At 37.6% G+C, this 21,312-nt stretch overlaps 1 protein-coding gene across 8 annotated transcripts in view; it reads left to right on the forward strand.

Annotated features, from left to right (window-relative positions):
* vav2 (vav 2 guanine nucleotide exchange factor) overlaps positions 1–21,312 on the forward strand; it is a 324,026-nt gene that overhangs the window by 227,265 nt on the left and 75,449 nt on the right. For all 8 annotated transcript variants that reach the window (XM_041811125.1, XM_041811131.1, XM_041811128.1 and 5 more), the window contains exon 4: positions 13,425–13,493. In XM_041811125.1, coding sequence (XP_041667059.1) covers positions 13,425–13,493 — 69 coding nt within the window. The remainder of the gene's footprint in view (positions 1–13,424; positions 13,494–21,312) is intronic.

The raw sequence follows: 21,312 nt of genomic DNA on the forward strand, positions 1-21,312 counted from the left end.
ATAATGCTCATGCTCTCTGGGATTGGTTCCAGCACAAACATGGAAGTGCACTTTTGATTTGCAATAAATATTTATTAAGTTTACAGAGACCTGCGATTGATCCACCATGAGCACAGCATTTTGCAATGTTTAGAGAGTAGCAGTGACGAGGGAACTTCCATTTAATATGCAGAAACCTTGAGCTGAACAGGCAGAGGTGTCAAAAGTATTCACATTCATTACTCAGGTAGAAGTATAGATACTAGGGTTTAAAAAGACTTCTGTAGAAGCTGAAGTATCAACTCAAGCTTTTTAATTAAGTAAAAGTATAAAAGTACTGGTTTGAAAACTACTTAAAGTATAAAAGTAAAAGTAATGTAAAGGGGAAAAAAATCCATTAAGGACAAAGAGTTAGGCTGCGACACAGAGGCTAATTCCATTCAACCATTCCATTCCATTCCATTCCATTCCACCATTTCATTCCATTGTACTTTTCATTCCATTCTACCATTCCATTCCATTATACATTCCATTCCATTGCATTCCATTCTATTCTACCATTCCATTATACTTTCCATTCCATTATACATTCCATTCCATTATACAATCCATTCTATTGCATTCCATTCTATCACAGTGCATTACCCCACCTCCCCAAAAAACATTTTCTAAGGGCCATAATGACTATAATGTTATATTGAAATGTTAATGTTGAAAAATTTGGGATGCACCTATTATGCACCATTTATGCCCATTGAAAATGAACTTATTTTAGTACAATGCAAATACATTCAAGAACCGTATATGTGTACTACCAACCTCCTCAATGGTGCTTGGTTGGGACATTTTGCTTTAGTTCTCTTGAGTCTCTGCCACGGACATCTTCGTACTAGGCTACATATGTCTGATATTTCCTTGCTGGAGTGTGACGTGATTTGTGTCATGTCCAAAGGTGCAATGGATCCCGTACAAACCAATAAGGTGTCAAAGTGGTATTATGTTTATACTTCTCATCCAACCACAATTAAATTCACTCTATCCAGATCGCGCAATTGATCTGGATAGGTTTTTGGTTTTTTTATTTGTGGCTTTTTGAACAATGCCAAGTCGGAATCAAAACAAGCTGAAATGAAATAGCGGTAATGAGGCTGTTTTTAAAATGTTAGGAGTAGAAAGTACAGATAATTGCATGAAAATGTAAGGAGTAGAAGTTAAAAGTAAAAATAATTACTCCAGTAAAGTATAGATACCCAAAATTTCTACTTAGGTAAGGTAACAAAGTATTTGTACTTTGTTACTTGACACCTCTGTGAACAGGGCTAAGGTTTAACAACCATTTGCTGAGACTGTGGTGGGGGTGAGAGGGGATGGGGGAGAGCATAGTCAGTTTACTTGAGTGAGTTTTACTTAAATTGAGTAAATCTACACTGAACATAAAACATTTGGTCTCAATCCATATAGAGTAGATTGTCCTCTGCGTGCAGAGTTAGATTTTCAGAGTTATTTTAACTCTACACAGTGTTATTTAACTCTAAATCATGATTATGTACTCAATAATTAACAAAAAACAACTCTAAGGCAGTTATGATTAATACAGATTAATACAGAACATTGTTTACTTTCTACAGAGCCTTTATACAGTGCTGTATTTAATCCTTTCAGAGCTGTTTTCATTCATATAGAAATGTTTTCCTTCTCATCATGAGTATTTTTTCCATATAGACATGGATTACACTTTATCTAGAGCTATAGTTTACTCTAAATAGACAATTCTCTATCTGTTGCCTGTAAAGGGGTAAACAAATAAGTTTTCTTTTGGCTATAAATAAGTATTGGACATAATATTCTAATATTAAACTATTGTGACAAGCATGTGACAAAGACCCAGGAACAAAGCATGAGTTGAGAGAAGGTTAAAGCTTTTTTTATTTTATTTTTTTTAAAGAACAACAATGCAAACAATGGTGAGTGTACTGGCTGGTGATTGGCAGACGTACTGTCAGAGAGACAGGCACTGCTGAAGAAAAACCTCATTGAAAAATAACTTGCCAAAAATCAGAGTAGCCAGCTTACCTGAATGGAAGCCATTGTGCACATTGGTGTTTGACAGTGTTAATTTCCTTGACTATAACTATGACTAAAGATGTTCAACAGCCTTTTGTTTCCATGACAAAAACTAGAATAAAATTAACAAAAAGGGATCCTTGATGACTAAAACTGACAAAAAGTAAGTTAAGTTTTCGTCAAGATGACTAAAACTATGACTAAAATGTAATGTCATTTTTGTCGGACATTCAGAATCCATGATATTTCTCCGCTGTGGTTTAATCTGTCAAAAAACAATACATCTGTTGCTATTCTGCCTCTCAGCTTTAAAAAGCAGTGACCCCAGGTTTAACACAGTGCATAGAACACACTACCATGGCTTGGTACCAGATTTAAGTAAGAAAAAAATGATTGGACTAAAAGTAAAGACTAAAATTTGAGGACTTTTTATGGACTGAAGCTAGACTAAACTGTTTTTGAGTTTTCGTCGACTAAACCTAGAACAAAACTAAAAAGGGTAGAAAAGACTAAAACTAAGACTAAAACTAAAAATAGCTGCCAAAATGAACACTAGCGTCTGAAAGTTTAACACAAGGTGATTAAAAGTTGGTCTTGATAGCTAAGGATTAGCTTCAGTTGCGACAGTGCTTCTGCCCTCACCATCTAGCCTGAAGAGAGTGAAAGAGTACCTCTCCAACACAAAACCATTAGAAACACAAAAATCACAAAAGAACCCAGGAGATCAACCATGACGCCACTCTGAAATAAATTCAACGGTAAGCCTTTTAGCTCTGGCTTAATGTAAACTCAACACTGTAAATTAAGCACTTAGGCATTTTATTATACTAAACTGACATTTTATGACAAAGTAGATAATGAGACAAGAAATAGGTATTGAATTACATTGATATTGAAAACATTATTTGTACAAATACAGTATCCGTGATATGCTAATTATTGTATTAAGACTGCTTCTTACTGTAATTTAGTTGCCCTCTAAGTTCTACTTTAGGTCCTTCTTTGCCACATGAAAGACTGTTTTGCACTCACTGGAAGAAATAGATGTCTGCTCTTTGTTTTTATCTGAAAGATAAATGATCCTGGGTAGGACAAACAGCCAGAATGTAAACAATCAGGATTTGCACTTTCCCTTCCTGCCTCCAGCTCTGCCGCATCACGCCACTGCATCACATGGCTCACATTAGTATGCAGTTATCACATTGCACATCCACTTCTCATTTTTCACTCATGGCATTTGAACACATAGCGTGTGCTAATTTCCCACGTAAATGTTGTGGAAATAACTCACACATGCAATGAAAGAGCCTCTTACTCATACAGTACACTCACACACACCCTCCCTGAGGCACCGTGACTGTAGGAAATGAAACTGTATTTTCAGGTTTAAAGGGGAAACGGGAGGCTTTATGGACAGGCGTGGTACAATAAGCAGCGGAGTGCACTAGCTGGCTGGAGCTGTAGCGATTTATCGACCCCGGCAGAAACACAGCCGTGTCCTGGGACGGGAAACTGCTACCAACGCTGGCCATCGGGGCTGCACTCACACCTAATGACTACACTGTTGTTGTGCTGTTTGACAACAGTTGATCAATGGGACCGGCTCACTGCGGCTTGGTCCAGCACATGGTGCCAACAACTCCCTTTATGCAGCACTGGCTTTAGGGATAGTGGAGAAAGAAGACATCATACTAGAACAAACAACAACAAATAAAAAGTAATGAATAAATGAAGACCTGTGTAAACAGAAATGAGTTTGGGCTCAGAAGGTATTGAATGGGCCATGGCCCATTGTTGCTTGACTTGCAAATGTCGGATAGGTTTTTTGTGTTATTGTATTTAACTTTTTTATTAATTCTAGAAGCTTTATCAAGATTTTCCATTCCTTTGTTAATGTACTGCTAAAATCTCCTGCAGTTCATATATATATTTTTTTTGTAGCATCTTCTTTAATCAAATAATGAGAGTGTACCACAAACAAGAAAATCTTTTTCCTGATACCTCTCTGGATTATAACTGCACAATAAATAGCAATTGTACTATTACGTATGAACTTTCGCTTACAACACATGAAAAAAAATCTAAATTTATTACAAAAAATACAAAAAATCCTTTCATGAAAACTTCAGATAAAACTGAAGTAAACTATCAGAAACCTTCAGGGTGATTGTTGCAAATCTAATTACCAAAAACTTTTATTTATAGTGACTGAGGAAGTATTCAGACCTCCTTCACTTTTTTTCAACATTGTTTTGTTGCAGCCTTGTGCTCCAGTCTTTTAAATTCATTTTTATTCTCATTAATCTGCACTCAGTACCACACAATGACAAGTGAAAACAGAATCAAGAACTGGTCTTCCTGCGAAACCGAGCAGGGCCTTAGTAAAGAGGTGACTCAGAAATTTAAGTTCACTCTGACTGAGCTCCAGAGATCTTGTGTGAAGATGGGACAAAGTTCCACATAGACAAGTGTAAAACGTATGAAAGCCTGCTTGTAATTTACAATTTCTATGCTGCTTTTCCCGTTCAGGGTTGTGGGGGATGGAGCCTTTCCCAGCTCTCATTTGGCAATAGTCAGTGTAGACCCTGGATTTGTTAATCACAGGGCTGACATACAGAGACAAACAACCAGGCACACTAGCATTTACAACTATGGCCAATTAACAATAAAGTGTTGATTGTCCACATTGAGGCCTCTAGAAACCCCCGTGCATTTATTTGGAATAATTTTATTTGTTCCATATCGCTGTATTAATTGCAGAAAAATCTTTTTCCAATATCATTTAATCATTATCTACAGCTCCCCAAGCCTCTACCAGCTAATGAAGATAGTTTCCTGGTTTCCTAATGACTTTCTACACGTTACTATCAAAATTAAAGAAGTACAAATTAAATCAAGATGCCACCAAGAGACTCATTCAAATGAAATTAAAATAAATGTTAATTCATTTTATGTTTTCTGCACACATGTTTTAAAAGACTCATTCTTTATTATCTCTATAGATCATACTTTAGATAGATCATCTATAGATCATATTTTCTATCCATGTGATGAGGTAACTGAAATAAAACCTTTGTAATTAAGAAATCGAGGATTAATTGGTATATTTCTTAAACACTGTCACTATTTTGTCCAGTTTGCATAACACAGCCCCATGTCTTTCAAGCAGTAAAACAGAATAAAATAAATGCACAGTATTATAAGAAACGTACAAATTAAAATAAAATACAGCAATTTAAAAAAGGAGAAATACAACATTGCAAGATGTAGGAAAGGAAAAAAGCAGAAACAACCTTCAATCATCGAACAGCTTTTATCTGAGCAACATAAGGATGTCAGATTTTTGATACTTTTGACAAAGCTTCTACAGCACTACTTACTTCATTCCCTGGTCACCAGATACAGTTCACTGAATCCCTTTTACGTCTTATCAAATGTGGAAATTACACTGATGTCTAATGCAGATGATTAAAGAGCAGAAGAAATACTTGCTTCCTAAAAATACTTAATGTCCCAATATGTCGACTTTAACTGCGAGTTTCACAGCCCTGCACAAATGATGATGCCCTTAAATGTCGTAAATCAGATATGAAGACGATGGAGACAGAGAAAACACTGCATGTACTTCTTCTGGATTATTAATTATTATTCAGAGGAAATAGCTTTCTTTTCCATTACTATGAAAGGTAAGGTAAGGGCTTCCAAGTAATCTTCTTGAATGTGCAAATCAAAGAAGTGAGACAGTTTTGGGTGTCCAGGGTGTCAGTATTTATCACTATGGTAACAAAATGCAAATTGGCGTTGCTTTTAATTTAGTAGCATATAACAAAACAAATTTATTCGTTAATGCAGAAAATATAATAATCATAAAAAAATAGCTGTATTTATACAGATTTAATAGAACACTGGAATAAGCCAGATAATGAGCTGATAATGTCAGGTCAAAATAGCAGTGTGAACAGATGCACTATCCTTATTTATTTATAATCTAAATAGATTAAAAATAATAAAAACTTTTCCAGTGAACATAACAGCCATTCCGATTTGGCACACACAATAAAGAGCTGCCCTGCATGTGTTAGCATGCTTTCAGAGAAGACAATGGAGCATTATTGAAAAGCCTAGAGACGCCTCATCATCGGAGTTCTGATGAAATTATAAACATAGTTCAATTACACCTGGTTGTGCCATTTAGCCGAAATTAAAACGGCAGCATTGGGCCGCGCTCGGCTCCACGCAACAACACTGAGGTGATAGATATCTCCCCAAACTACTAGGTAATTAAATTTTGCCCTGCGGGACTCCATTAATAACTTATAATATAATGCACATTTCATTGTAGGGGGGCCATCACGTGTGGGTGTGTTATTACGCTCTGGAGGATGCACCTTCTGCGCTGTTTCTTTTCATAACAGTGAGAGAGAAAGTTATAAATCAGAGGAGGCTACTCTTATTATTTCTGCCTTTAATTAGCTTTTAAAATCAGAAGTTTTAATGAAGTTGTGAGTGTAAACTTGCAGGAATTGGTAAAGTTAATGAATCAGTGAAGGCTTTAAAGGCTGAGTTTGCAGGATTACCCCATCTTGTGTGGGTGTATGTTCATGTCACTCTTTGTGTGTGTTAAGCTTCAGGGTGACTGGCTGACCTTTGGCTATCTAGCTGAGCATTCATTAACTCGATGGCTGACACACTCTGCCTGTGTGACCACTGTTTTAATTACACAGAGGCTAATTGGCAGTGTCACACAGCAAACACAAGCTCACATTACCCACACGTACATGACTGAAATGATAAACTCACACTAAAGCCCTCACTCTTTTGTGATGTTTGGCCTTTATGCAGCGACAGGTCACTGCTGTTGGCTGTCAGCGTTATCTGATCATATCTTTGAATTTTACACAATCACAGGATTTCACAGCAGTGTGTGCACAGGGTGCAGAGTGGATCTATGAGTGCTGGATATTAGAATCAGTCATAATTGCCCATCTTTTTGTACAGTCAGCTTCAACTCACAGACTTCTATCATCTTTGTCTTTGTTCTTTCTTCCTACTGCAAAATGCCCTGTGCTCCTTCTCAACCTTGAGTCAATCAGTCAATCTTTGTATGTGTAGTAACAATTTTTTTTGAATAGTTTTATAAAGAAACTTTACAACAAAAGCAGCTAACACTGTGCTCTGTTGTATAATTTATAAATACCTAATGTGAATCTATCATAAGCACATCACTTCAAGGAGATTAGCTTACCTCATGCAGAACCAAACTCATGTTGAACAACCATCTGTCACAACTGTGTTATTTTTAATTACATTATTAAAGAAAGATCAAGGATCTTACATACGAGGATATAATGCAGGACTTTTGTTTTGGGTATAAATCAGCCCCACAGAAACAGCTCATCTGGTCTCTGATGGAACTCCATTATTTTTTTCTTCAAGGCAGTCTGGCTGCAGACCGTACATCTCTGACAGCCACTATCACAGAGTGTTCATCTGAGACGGCATCTATTTTAGAACCTAAGTGCCGTAATTTGCTGGTTAAACATTTTACATTTTAACTAAAATCCAACTTTATCAATAAACAAAGTCTGGCAGTTGCATTCATGAAATACCCACATTACAAACATTACAAAATACTAAGCTACTTTCATTAAGAAACAGAGAAAAAGATCAATGGATAAATCTGAAATTAAATGACGTATAGACCGTTTAAGAAGTAGTTACAGGAATGGTGGCTCACTCTAGCTAACAAAGCTTTGCTAGCTAGTTAATGTTACTATGTAAGCCAATGTAGCTAAATTAGCTTAAGCAACGTCTGCTTTAGCAAACGCAGCATAGATGATGTTGCTACGTAGAGATGCATCCATATGGGCTTAGTGAGTTAAGCTACGTAGCAATATCAGCTATGCTGCGACATAGGTATGTAGCCAACATGCTTTTTTCCCTCGAAACAGACTAAAGAGTGAATCACCCAATCAGTGTCAGAGAAGAATTTGCCATGCTGACAAAACTGCATTTAACTTAAGAGTGAGAACTCTGATTAGCCTATTAGCTGTGTTTGTTGACAGGGATCACCAAAACTAGCATGAAGTCAGAGTTTCTGAAAGTAGTTTTTAACTTTTGGATTTATTGCATGAAGCTCAAGAGAAAATCTCAATTTTCAGTTTTCAGAATCTCAGGTTTTTAAATATAATTTATCAGTAACCCCTGTTATTTCAGAAAACTTGATTCATTAATTGCACTAACAATTCCTTTTTAAGTTGACACTGCTGTTCTAAGCTAGAGTGAAGTTCTCATAAAATTATTATTTACTGTTGAAGTCAGATTTTAGAGAAAGAGATGAATGGATGCTACCTCAGAGGATGCTAAGTTGCTTTTTCTTTCAAATATATTTTAGAGCTTCTATGCCTTCATTTTAGGGAGAAGGACGGTGGATAGAGTTGAAAACAGGGAAGAGAGAATGGTGCAGAGACATGTGATGGAGGAGCCACAGGCCAGACATGCACCCGTGTGCATGGGGTGCAACCTAACCCCTAGGCCATCTGCACCTTCGAAATAAGTGTTTCCCAACCATTTTTCCTTGGAGCCCCCCTCCCCCAGATGTACCTAAGAAATGTGGGGCCCCCCAGGACCCAAGAGAGAAGAAAAAGTGACACACTGCCATCAAAAATCAACACAGATTTCAATTGTTTCACTTACAAGACCATACAAAAAGGCCTGTGCATGCTGACTTCTCAGAAGAGCTTTGTATAAAATAATAAATAACTGCTTTATTATGGTTTAAGTCAATATTTGCAAAACTAATTTTGGCAGCCTCAGATCAGACAAAGCCTTGCTGGGGGGTCCCGGAACCCATGTTGGGAATCAATGTCCTAAATGACCAATTTTGTGTGGAACTTTTATGAAATAAGCCACAAAAAGTCTTGGCCATAAGTCATTTATTGCCAACCACTGAATACACATTTACAAGAAGAAATAAAACAGATCTTATATGTATCATCTATCACAATGGTGCACACTCTCTTGTATCTCAAAAAGCTGAGATGTCATTTGGCACACAAAAAAACTTACACAAAAAGTGATACATTAATGTACAAATGAACAAATTTAATTGTTTTCATTAATATCAAGACAGAATAAGGCTACACACACTTTTTTTTTCTTAGTGACTTTGAATAATCTTTTCTTTAAAGGTATTATCATTATTTTACGTCACATATGCAAATTTCTCAAAATTCAACAACCTGTAGAGCAAATAAAGGCCACTCACCCATCTTTGGCAAGACCCCAGGCTGGAAACCAGTGGTGTATCAGACGATGACTGGGTTTCAAGACTAAAGTAGTTTCTTTTTACTTTTTGAATATAGTAATTTGGTTGTAAAATGCAGAAATTGTCAATCACAGAGCACAGAGATATCTTTGATCATGGTATGTCTCCTTGTATACTGGGTAATAGAGCTGGTTGACTAAATTGCTCCACAATGCATTCCAGGCATATTGAGGACTGCCTTAATGTTGCTGGTCTGGCTACTTTCTTGACATTTCTGGTAAACAGAGGCTAAATAATGTTTGAGGTTTTATGTTTTGAGTTGTATATTATTTTCTGTGTGATTACTTTGGCAGGTCAGTCACTGTTGCACAAGGAAGCATATGAAATCCTCACTTTGATCATTTAAGACACTTGCAAATATAATTTCTGAACAAATCATTGGGGTATTTAGGTAAATGATTTTGTACAAATAAAAGCTTGCATTGTTTGAACATACTTTGTATTAAAGAATAAACAAGCACACTGAAATGTCCCAGAGGGCTGCGTTTTAAGTGTTTACAAGTCAAAGACGTGGGCACAGCTTTCTCCAAGCTTTCTCCATGAACCTAAAAGCTTTCTTCCCTGCAGCCCTTCATCTCTCTCTTAAATATTGGTGAATTCCTTTATATTTTTGTGTTTGTGCATGTATGTGTGTGTCCAGTGGCTCTTTGACAGAAGAAAACAAATCATGTGTTCAGTAGTTACATTATACAGAGGGAGTCAAGGTCAAACTTGCAGAGTTGTTTACTGCAGCAGAAACCACCGCTGGCTGCTACTTTGTGTGGGATTTATTGCTGGAGGAGAGGAGGCTAAAAGCTGCTGTCACACTGATGACAAACACACAAGCCTGAAAAATAACAGCAAACTCCTTTTGCCCAGGAATACCTCAAAACTGATGATTTGGATTCTTTGAAAGCTTGGCCAATACATTTTTCATTCTCATCTCATTTATTTTCGTTCCCATTCTACAACTCTTTTCCCAAAACAGGTAGGCTGATGTGCAAAATATAAATGAAACCATCTATCAATCAGTTGTGTATGCCACTTGTCCCGTTTGGGGTTGCAGAGTCCCAGCTGTCATTGGGATGAGAGCGAGTTACACCTTGGACTGGTTGCCAGTCAACCACAGGGCTGACATATGCAGACAGAGAAACACTGAAACTCACATTCAGACCTACAACCAATTAAGAGTTACCATTTAACCTAAAGATACGACTTCTGATTGTGGGAAGAAGCCTGGGCAACTGGACATAACTCACACATGCACTGGGACAATGTGGAAACTACACAAAAAGGCCCTTTCCAACAGTAATTTGAACCAGGAACCTTGCTGCAGTGTGCTGACTATGCTAACAACTTAACCATCATCAGCCCCAAACAAAGACAGATCCAAGTTTTGCAAATTGATTTGTAAAACAGAGAAGCACCATATTAGATTTAAAAAAATAGCAGAAAGACTTCACATCAACTGTTTTGACTGCAAAATTTGATTGATGTTGGAAAGCAGTTTGCCCATCTGAATATGCTGCTGGTTAGAGATGAATTAGTTGTAAAAATTAGGGCAGGGGCCTATACCGGTGCTTGAGGTAACAATGTCGCAAATGGTGTAACACTCCCATTCACCAGACACTGAATTTATTTCATAATCATTCAACAGTTACAGAGTTACTCTGATGACCATCAACAGTCACAGACTTTTCTCCTTTGTTTGCAATGCCACAATTTTTTCTTTTCACCCAGTCTATTTCATGGTTATATTTTTATCGATATCTTAATATTCTGTTTTATTGCACTACAAACACTTTTTACTCAGTTTTGGTCCATCTCACATTGCCTTGCTTATAAAAATTCCAGTTGAAATATTTTTCTCTTAGCACTACAGCCATTCTTGGCTTTCTTTTTTTTTTTTTTTTTTACTGTAATTGTACAGCTTGGCTTTTATTTATCTGTTGTTACTGTTAATATTTGTGACCTTTATTTAAAATTGTCAGTTTATTGTGCTTGTATTTTGTATTTTGACATACATATACAAGATACATGTGTTAAAACATACCTTTTCTTTATATAGTTTCTATGTCTGCAATCGTGATTTTTAGTTAGAATTCAGCTCTTTGTTTTTTCTAATGCTAATGCTCTTAGTGCTTTGAATTTCCCCCCTGGGTTCAAATAAAATGTTTAATTCCAGAATTAAATTGTTGAGACACAGCACATAAAAATCTATTTCTGAAACTGGTTCATGTCCACATTAATGGTGGGTTGCCAGTATCTGTCAAAATGGTCAGTATTGGCTGATATTAATGTTGAACTGATGTATCTGTTCATCCACTCTGCTGATCAGTTGCAACACAAGACTGGCAACAGGCTAATGGCTCAAGTGTATGATAAATCATTCAAGTGAGGCTGACCTATTATGACTTAAAGATGTGGAGCAGTTCACCACTTTATAGCAGACTGCAGGCCAATAGTACAACACTTTAAGGATAATTGTTGCAAAGAAATTCATCATCTACAGTACATAATCTCACTAAAGGATCCAAAGAATCTGTACTAAACCACGTCTTGACTTAATACAACAGCAAGGCTACATAGTAAAAAGTCTGGGTGATAAACTGGCCTTCCTGCGGCCTCCACTGAAAAATTTAGAGTAGGATGCTGATGGCCTTGCGGTTGGGTAGCACTTGGTTCCCTGTTCTGTCATTCCTGTACTGTCCACTGTCCTCCTCTTTCATTAAGGCATTAGAAAATGAATGAAACCATATTTTTTAACATGTTTATTTGGAGCATTATGAACTGTAACATTGGCTCCCAGACTCTTAAAACATAATGGTACAGAGTAATAAAAATTACACTGCCACAAAATGTTAAAACATGTTGCCGCTGGCACCAACTATAAAATAGACATGCAATTTTCCATTAACAATCAAGATTCTTAGTGTCACTATTTCAGATGTTGTCTTTACGCTTACATCAATTAAATAAAGGCTCACAATGTTTTTCATCAGATTCAGTTTTATTTACATATTAAAGAGCGTCTTAGCTTTCTTGGAAAGTGGGTTGCACTGCCTTTTAATGAGCAAAGATTGCCTCAGAAAATTACTTTCTAACCTCATGTAGTCAGGATTTGTTTTAATATTGCAGATTATTTCCAATTCAGTTACATTAGCATGGTAGGTGATTAGCGCTACTCTTGACCTCACTAATTTTAATGAGCTTCAATTGTGCACGGCATTACGCTAATAGGCTATAATTTGTAGCAATCAGCTCTCGTGAAAGAAAAAGGAAACATCATAAACACGGTCAGGCAGGCGAGATCTAATCATGCACTTAAGAATGATGTTTGAGGATGGCAGATATCGCTGAAAAGATTAGAATTAAATCCAGCCAGTTTTATGAGCTAATTGATTAGTTATTCATGTTTATGCTGTGCCACTTCCTGGGAGAATTGTGTTTGTTGATGCAGCATGAACAGGAAGAGGAAATGTAGGAAGATGATTGGGAAAGACTGTGTAAAAGGCTTATATGAATGCCTTTCATTTATGCCTTTTTGCTTTATTTATACTTGAAAACCTTCATTTTCTTCAGCTAAAAGTTAAAATCTAAGTAGAGAAGATCACTTTTCTTGTGCAAAAAAAAAAAAAAAAAAATGACAGCACCAGATTTGTCCTTATAAATATTTCACATTTCTCTTTTGTCCAGAAGGTCCTTGATAGCTGCCCAAACCTCCTGAGAGGATTTATGAAGAACCTGACCATTCATCAGAAAAAAATGAAGAAATCTAAAAAAGATATTTCTTCCTGAATTCTTGAGAAAGTTTGCTATTGGAGGAAGCCATGTTTTTATCTGTCAGCAGCGGAGTGTTGATGTGTTTTGACAATGTTGTTTGTGACTGATGGCCATCGCTGTTGAATACATCCTGCTGTCGAGCTGCTGAAGCGATGGAGCTAAGAGTGACAACCAGGCAGATAGAACACGCTGTTTCTGACTGGTTATTTTTCTGCCTGGGACACTTCGGTGTGTGCAGTGATAAAGTGTTTTGTACACTCTCTCACTTTGTGTGTATGTTTGTGTGTTACAGGCCTTTTCCATCAGAGGACACAGCTCTGAATGAGGATGATGTGTACCGGAGCCTTGAAGAGCTGGCAGAGTAAGTACACGCTGCTTGGTTCTTGTCAGTTGGAGGACATTTATTAAATCATAGTTATCTGCAGGATATTTCGGTTCACTTTAACCAACAACATATGCCTTAATATTTCTTAACCTTGCTCTAATATAGAAAATTTCAGTTATTTACTTTTTAAAGTAAACAGGCATCTTAGGGGCAGAGGTGGCTGGTGCATAATTCTCCATAATGGGTGCAATTTCTCACAGATGGGTCGAATCTGCATCTTAGTGAGTTAGTTTGATGCTTTAACCAGAGGTTGCACTAGACTTTTTACAATCCGTCATTTTTTGTCTTGAATATTTTAAATATGATCTAATAAAATCAGATTTTATTAGCAGTGTTCAATTAATAAAGCATCCATTGGCAAACAGATTTTTTGTACAAAAAAAAAATCTTTGCGGTTATTTATTTTTTTAAAGGCTTGAGAGAAAAGATGAATACTTTGTTTACTCCTTAGCGGAGCGCGATCCCTGTCCTCAAGCTATTAAAAAGTGTAATTTAAGATGGAATACTTTTTTAAAAAGTTTTTTACATCAAGATGTAGTATTTTGAAGACCATAGGTGATTCAGGCTTTGCTAAAAGGCTGCGCTGTAGAGCTCTGCATTTACTTACCTGCTAGGATTTATGATTATAACTATGGGAACATGCATCAGAAGTCCTCACCCGCTGAGACTTGCAAGCACTGCGTTAAATTAATTTTATTATAATAATGACACAAAACAGGAAATCTCTACCGTCACATCCCCCTCACCATGCCAGACTGTCTACAGACATGTGGAACAGCTGATAGCCTCCTATTCAGCCACCTGTTTAACACCCAAGATGATAACAGTGATGGAGAAGTAATATAACAGACTTTATTTGGGCGTCGTGGCGTCAGTCTCCATGTGTCGATGATTCTTGGTGGCGTCCACATAGATGCACACAAATAGTTAATAAACCTCTTCCCTTGATCCTTAAATTTTAGATGAATGCGACCTCTGGCTTTAACATAAAAAATTTCATTGCAGCGATTGTGATAAATGAAAGTAGTTTCTAAAATTAAGAGGGGATAGTTTCGTATCAGATTCAAATCTTTACTTGAGACAAATATGAGAGAACCCAAGGGTCACCGGACTGAGAAACATCTAAGGACTTAGCATACTTTTACATTTAGTTGGTGCCCATTGACCACTAAGAACATGTATTCATAATGAATTTATCATTTCAACCTCTTTTGGATTAACAGAAATATCTATCATTTTTCTTTTTAAATTTAAGAACAAACAAACAAAAACAGAAATGAATAAAAAGAATAGAAATATTAAACAGTGTTCATGCATCTAAGAAATTTTTCAATTCTTTTGCACCATTGAATGTCTCCTTTAATCTTGCAAAACCAGTGGCCAGATTCCATGCCTGTTATCAGGCAGGTGCATCTTGCAAAATTCCAGTCTGAAATGTTTGGGACAGGTCTGAGAATGGATAGACCATCCAGCATCATTGAAAAAGAAGGAGGTGGTATCTATGGCTGTGGTTAAGTTGTACTGCAAGCCAATAAACAGTGAACAAAAAGCAAACAGGGGCAAAGAACCACACTAAAAACTTTTCTTGGTGGAAAAGATGTTTTTCCTCTTCCGACCAGTGCTTCTGTCTCTACCAGAGTTTTCTGCACAAGTATACTTCTACTTATTTAAAGATATTCTTTGAGTGGTCAAAGAAACAGACCAGCACTAAAAACATAAATATTGCTTCTAGTCTGCATTTACTTTATTTTGACTATGCTTACCTACATAACCTACATATGCCCGTGGCTGAGTAAAAAATGAATTTTGGTGTATGTCATGATAAAGTAGCCAGTGCAACCAACACAGCCTCTGATGTTTCAGAGTGAAGAGTGATTGCCACTTCTTCCAGTTTCCCCCGACCGTCTAATTACATAAGCGTGGATTCCTCCATCACTCTTCCCGTTGCCATAGTGACATCATATCTACTCTGGCTTATGGTTTAGCTGCCTTTCTGCTCGCCTCAGTGGCGGTGTGTTAGACGGGTGGGTGGGTGGGTTATGCCGGGTGTGAAAAAAGAGTCATTGGACATGAGAGTTCCATCAGTGACAGCAGATTAATGGAGAATGATTAGTCAGTCTGTATGAGATGGGTGTCATTCATCACCACCAGATAAGAGAGAGGAGAGTGGGAGTATGTAGCTAATACATGTCTATAAATATGCTTGCTGAATACATGATTGTGGAGTAGAATGTGCTCTTGCTGGAAGAAGCAAGTTCCAGCCAAGCAGGCTAATACTGGATTAGAATACAATGTAGCCAAACATGTAGCCCCGCAAGCCTTGATCACAGGCTTTCACCTTGAAAACATCAGACAGTCCTGAAAAGAGAAGGAAACGCTGATATAAATATTTCAGGACCAAAATGTTCTCATTGACATACAGTCTTTCATCATGTGGTGTAATGGCATAGCTTCTCTGCATGAAGAAATACATTTCTTATCCAGACGAGTATTTCCTGGCTGTCCCAGATTTCACCCCTTTAGCCTCTTTATTTTAGTCTCAAACAGGGAACATACTTCTCTATTGCTCAGTGTTAAGTTTAAGTTTACCCAAGCAGTAGGGGTGTAAAGGTGTGCGTATTAGTACCGTACCGATGCGGAATGGCCCTTTCAGTTCAGGGGAAATGCACCACAGCCCACAGCATCCTGGCAACCACACCAAACAACAGCAATAGTCTGATTATTTCCAGAAAGAGTCTATGGTTTGGGAACACTCTGTCCCTGTGAAGTACAACAGTGGACACAGACAAAGGCAAGACAGAGGTAGTGCAGACATTTTTTAGCGGATGCATCACTGACAGCACGCCCATCGGATCAATTAAAGCATCAGAAATGGCAACACACAAACATGAACGCCACTGCAACTAGGAGAAAAAAACTGCAAACACAGCTCCCTTTGGGAGTTTAAGCTACTTTTTGGCTATTTCTGAGAGGGCAAAAGCAGTAAAACAAATTTAAGCAGTTGATCTACCTCTCCTCTGTGCAAAACACATAAAAGCCCGCTTTGGCTTGTTACATGGAGTTTTTTGTGAATTCCAAGTTGACTTTCATGTGTTTTGCATTGAGGAGAGGTCATTAGTCTTGCTACTCTGCCATAAGCCCAGACTGATGGAGGGCTGCAGTGATTGTTGTCCTTCTGGAACTTTGTCCCTTCTCCACACATGATCACTAAAGCATAGTCAGAATGACCATAGGGTTGTAAGTCCCCTCTTACTAAGGCCCCTCTGCCCTGATTGCTCAGTTTGGCCAGGAGACCAACTCTTAAAAGAGTCCTGGTTGTGCCAAACCTCTTCCATTTGAGAATTATAAAGGCCATCTTTCAGTGCTGCAGAATTATTTTTTAGCCTTCCTCAGCTCTGTGCCTTGCATGCTCTGATATACATTGTCAGCTGTGAGGCCTTCTAAATCAGAGAGGTGTGTGCCTTTTTAAATCATGTCCAGTCAATTTAATTTACCACAGGTGGACTCCAGTCAAGGTGTAGAAACATCTCAGCAATGATCAAGAGACATGGGAGGAACCTGAATTAAATTCAAGGGCTGTTGTAAAGGGTCTGAATTATTTTTTCAATATGTTATTCCAGTGTTTTTTGTATAATAAACAAAAATTTGCAAAATTCTGGTTTCACTTTGTCGTGATGGTATACCGTATGTAGCTTCATGAGGATTAAAATGACTTTTTTTTCACTGTAGCATCAGGTTGTGATTTAACAAAATGGGAATAAAATGGAAATATGAATATTTTCTGAATACAGTGTACATAATATCTACTGAATACATTGATCGTTTTACCCCCATTCACAGCTGTTTTCAATCATCTATAGTGGGGGGAGAAGAAAAAAAAATCCATTTGCTAGCAGCCATACACTCATTATTTTGTCACCAATTCCCACTGTAAAGCATTTAAGCCTGAAAATAGTCAGTTGTTGCAGCAGTTACAATGTTTTCTTTTCTTCTCAAGGTGGTGGTTCTATCTTGAATTCACCTCCAATGTTTCTCCTACACCTTTTTCCATTTGTGAACTTGGCCTCCCTAACCTTTAATTAGCATGTAGCTCGGGCTCACCTGTATTTTCTTTTTTTCTAAAATGGTCAGTGGTGTTGTAGCACGGTCCGCTGTATGTAACCTATAGGAGCAGAGGTCTGGGTCCTACTGAATTAATCATTCTGCTCCACAGCGCTGCTGCTCTTGACCTTTAACAAAGAACATGTATGCATTTAGTTCCATCAATGGACGGACACATAATTGATTCATCAGCAGGTCCTGCACCTAATCCAATAGGACACGCGTAGCACATAGGCCACACTGGCAATAACCCTGCTCTCAAAGACTTATTAATTAGCCTGAAATATTGATGCATAATATAACATGAGTGCTTGATTGACCTGCAAGAGTGAGCAATGATCATCTTACCATGGTAATGATGGTCTTTTTTTATGGAGGATGAAAATAATACACTGATATGACATATGGTATCATAAAAAATACAGCTTAAGTAGAATAAGAAATAAAAGAAATACTGTCACCAAAAATATTAACTGTGAGAAAATAAAGCAGAAATAAAGAATAAATGGCACTGTGGGAGAGTACAATAAAAATCAATAAAATGGATAAAGTGGCATCATTAAGTTCAGCGATAAGACAACCAAAGACACTAACTGCGATGGACGGCAATCTATAAAATGGATTTCGAGGTGAGATTTAAAAACTGAGATCATGTCAGAGCACCGAACGTTAAATGGAAAACTGTATCAGCAGCCTGAGCAGCAAAATATCGATCAGCCTTCTATTTTAATGTGGTGCAGCTAAAAGACATGAACTGGTGGACCTCCAGTCGTCTCTGGGGACCGCTGGAAGTTCAATCTTCTATAATGAAATGATGGCACATCGTATTTAAAGATACAACTACTTTATTAGATTCCCCTGAAGACCTTGTTATGGTATTGGATGTTCTGTGACCAGTGGCATGACCAAAAATAAAAGGACATCATTTGCGGGTGGCTTTATCATTTTAGAGGTTTTTCTAGAGGTCACTGCATGGTTCATCACCATATTTACAATGTCATGTCAGACATGAGCTGGATTGAAGCTTAAACTTGTTAGAAGTGGTTGGTGTAAATAAAGGCAATGACATTTTATGGAAAGTGCATCTGAGTGTGTTTATGAAGCATCCTGCTGATTTGAATTCTGTTCAGCTAAGTCAAGTAAAGGGGCCAACATCTGCCCAAGGGAGGGTCAACGTGGTGAACCTGCTCTCTACTTCCTGTTGCTTCAGGATGTCGAGTCTTAACATCACCTACTCGGAGTCCTCCCCGTCCAAAATGACTCCATCCGTGAGTTGACAAAGCATGAAATGGAGGTGGATAGGGTACAGGCGTCAAGGGACTTTTTTTCCTCAGTGGAAGCCACACATAGATTTCCATTCTGAAGCAAATGGTGTCAGAAACCTTTTGTGTCACTCTTTTTCAGTTTATTTTGCTCCATTAATCCCTTGGGCAGGTCGACATGAACAGTCAATAGCTTGGAAATGGATGGAGCTCAGCCAAGGTATTATTTACTGCAAGGTATCGAGTCTGAGGTGTTCACAGTGGAAGTTAATTTGACCACCTTATTGCATTCTGAAATAACATATTTGTATAAAACATATTTGCTACTAAAAATACATCAAAAAGGAAAAAGTAAAAAATGACAAAGCAAAAGTTGGTAGGCATTTACAAAAAAAGGTGTTATTTGCAAGCTCTTTAACATGTAGTGTCCAGCCTGCTTTGGTTTAAAACATTTGATAATGTCAAAAAATTAAAGTATTCTTAAGGTTAAGTGGTCTTTAATAATGTCCCCCACCCCCCACATCAGCAGCAACAAAACACATTTGTAATAATGTCCAGGCTTTCACACTTACCTACATGATCTTGGCAAAAATCCCAATTCCTTATTATTTTGCCATGATCGTGGGATCTCAGTTATCACTCTTTGATTGTAAAACATCTTGAGCACATGCATTCACTCTTAACACTTTGCAAACTAGCAATTAATTTGTAGAAATAACATAATACCCAAAATATCTAGTCATGATTTATGATAAGTTTAAATGGACAAAAAATAAGTTGCAAGGCAAAAAAAAAAAAAAAAAAAATCGCAGCAAACTCTGACCTGACTACCTTTCCTATAGACCAATTGTCCCTTTATTAAACAAACTAAATAGCCTTATGTTATTTATCTAGTTTACACGAATGCATGTAATTTCGGAGTCCCAGTTTTCTGCTTGTTCCTTCTGACTTTATGACCAGAGCTGAGCAAACCCTCACACTCACTGACCAAAGATCCCTGCCTCCTTCCCATGCCAAAGCTGGGGTCACATGTATGCTGGGATGCTTTGACTCAGAATCATGAGAGAGAGTTCTCCAACGCAACTGGTTTATCCACTAAAGTTGTGTATCAACCAATTTCCTGCTTGTTTTACGTCTGATATAGTTAAATGAGCACTGGATTTTGTCGCAAGATTGCAGCAACAGCTGACAATTTATTAAATCCCTGCAGCAAGTCTAACACTTGTAATGCAAACTGTTGGGTACGTGGTTAAAATTAGTAACATTTGGGCTCATAGCCGTACCAACTCCCTCTTTATCTTCTCACCACAGCAGGCAGAAATATGCACGGCCCCTCACAGGTGTGTGGGTGCAGGAGTCATGAATATCAGAGGGGTCACCTGATGATCATTTTATCATTTTAAAATTCATTCATCCGAAATCAATAAACAAGTGGACGGTCCCTTTCGTCTTTTAGTTCCTCACATGCATGCTCCTCATGGTGCCTGACAATATTGGCGATATTTATGATCGAACAGTGAAATGTCTTTGCTGGTGTTATTTCCGACATTTACACCAAACTGATAAAAATCTGCAACGGAGATCCCTGTGCACGGTAGTCAGGTAGTCAGGTGCCGGTCGGTAGCAGGTCCGAAGTAAACAAAAAGAAATGATCCGCTGCACACTGAGACTTTACTTTTTCTTGAGAGCGAACAACACGTTTCGCCTGTAGCTTCCTCAGGTTCGCCCAGCATAATCAAACGGGCATACACAGGTGTGTTTAATACCGATGGTCATGTGACCAATAAACAACCCAATCACTCAGTTAAACAACAAACATGAAATATATAGTTATTATGCCTAATAACTCTCTTTTGGTATCTTTTGATGTGGAGAGCCTGTACACTAATACTCCTCATGACGGAGGATTGGAAGCCATGCAGTACTACCTTGAATCTAAGCAAGGTGAACTCCCAGTGGAATTACTTATGTCCCTCACTAAGTTTATCCTTAAGTCTAACTATTTCATGTTTGATAATAAGTATTACCTGCAATCTCAAGGCACAAGAATGGGGTCACCATTTGCACCAAATTATGCAAATTTGTTTATGGGGTCGTGGGAAAATCAATATATCTTTAACAACAATCCCTTTGCTTCCAATATTCTGTTTTACAAAAGGTACATTGATGATATTTTCATGGGGTTCAAAGGCTCTGAAGATGAACTTAAAAAATTCAATGACTACATAAACAACACCTACCCCAGTTTACATTTCACAATGGAGTATAGTCCTGAAAAAAATTACAGTCTTAGACCTTCTGATAACTGTGAATCCAGATAGAAAATTACAGCAATCTATCTATCGAAAGGAAACAGACAGAAATACCATCTTGCATGCTACAAGTTTTCACCCCCACCATGTGGTCAAAAATATTCCTTATGGTCAGTTTGT

The sequence above is a fragment of the Cheilinus undulatus genome, linkage group 17 (genome assembly GCF_018320785.1).
Source record: "Cheilinus undulatus linkage group 17, ASM1832078v1, whole genome shotgun sequence".
NCBI lineage: Eukaryota > Metazoa > Chordata > Actinopteri > Labriformes > Labridae > Cheilinus > Cheilinus undulatus.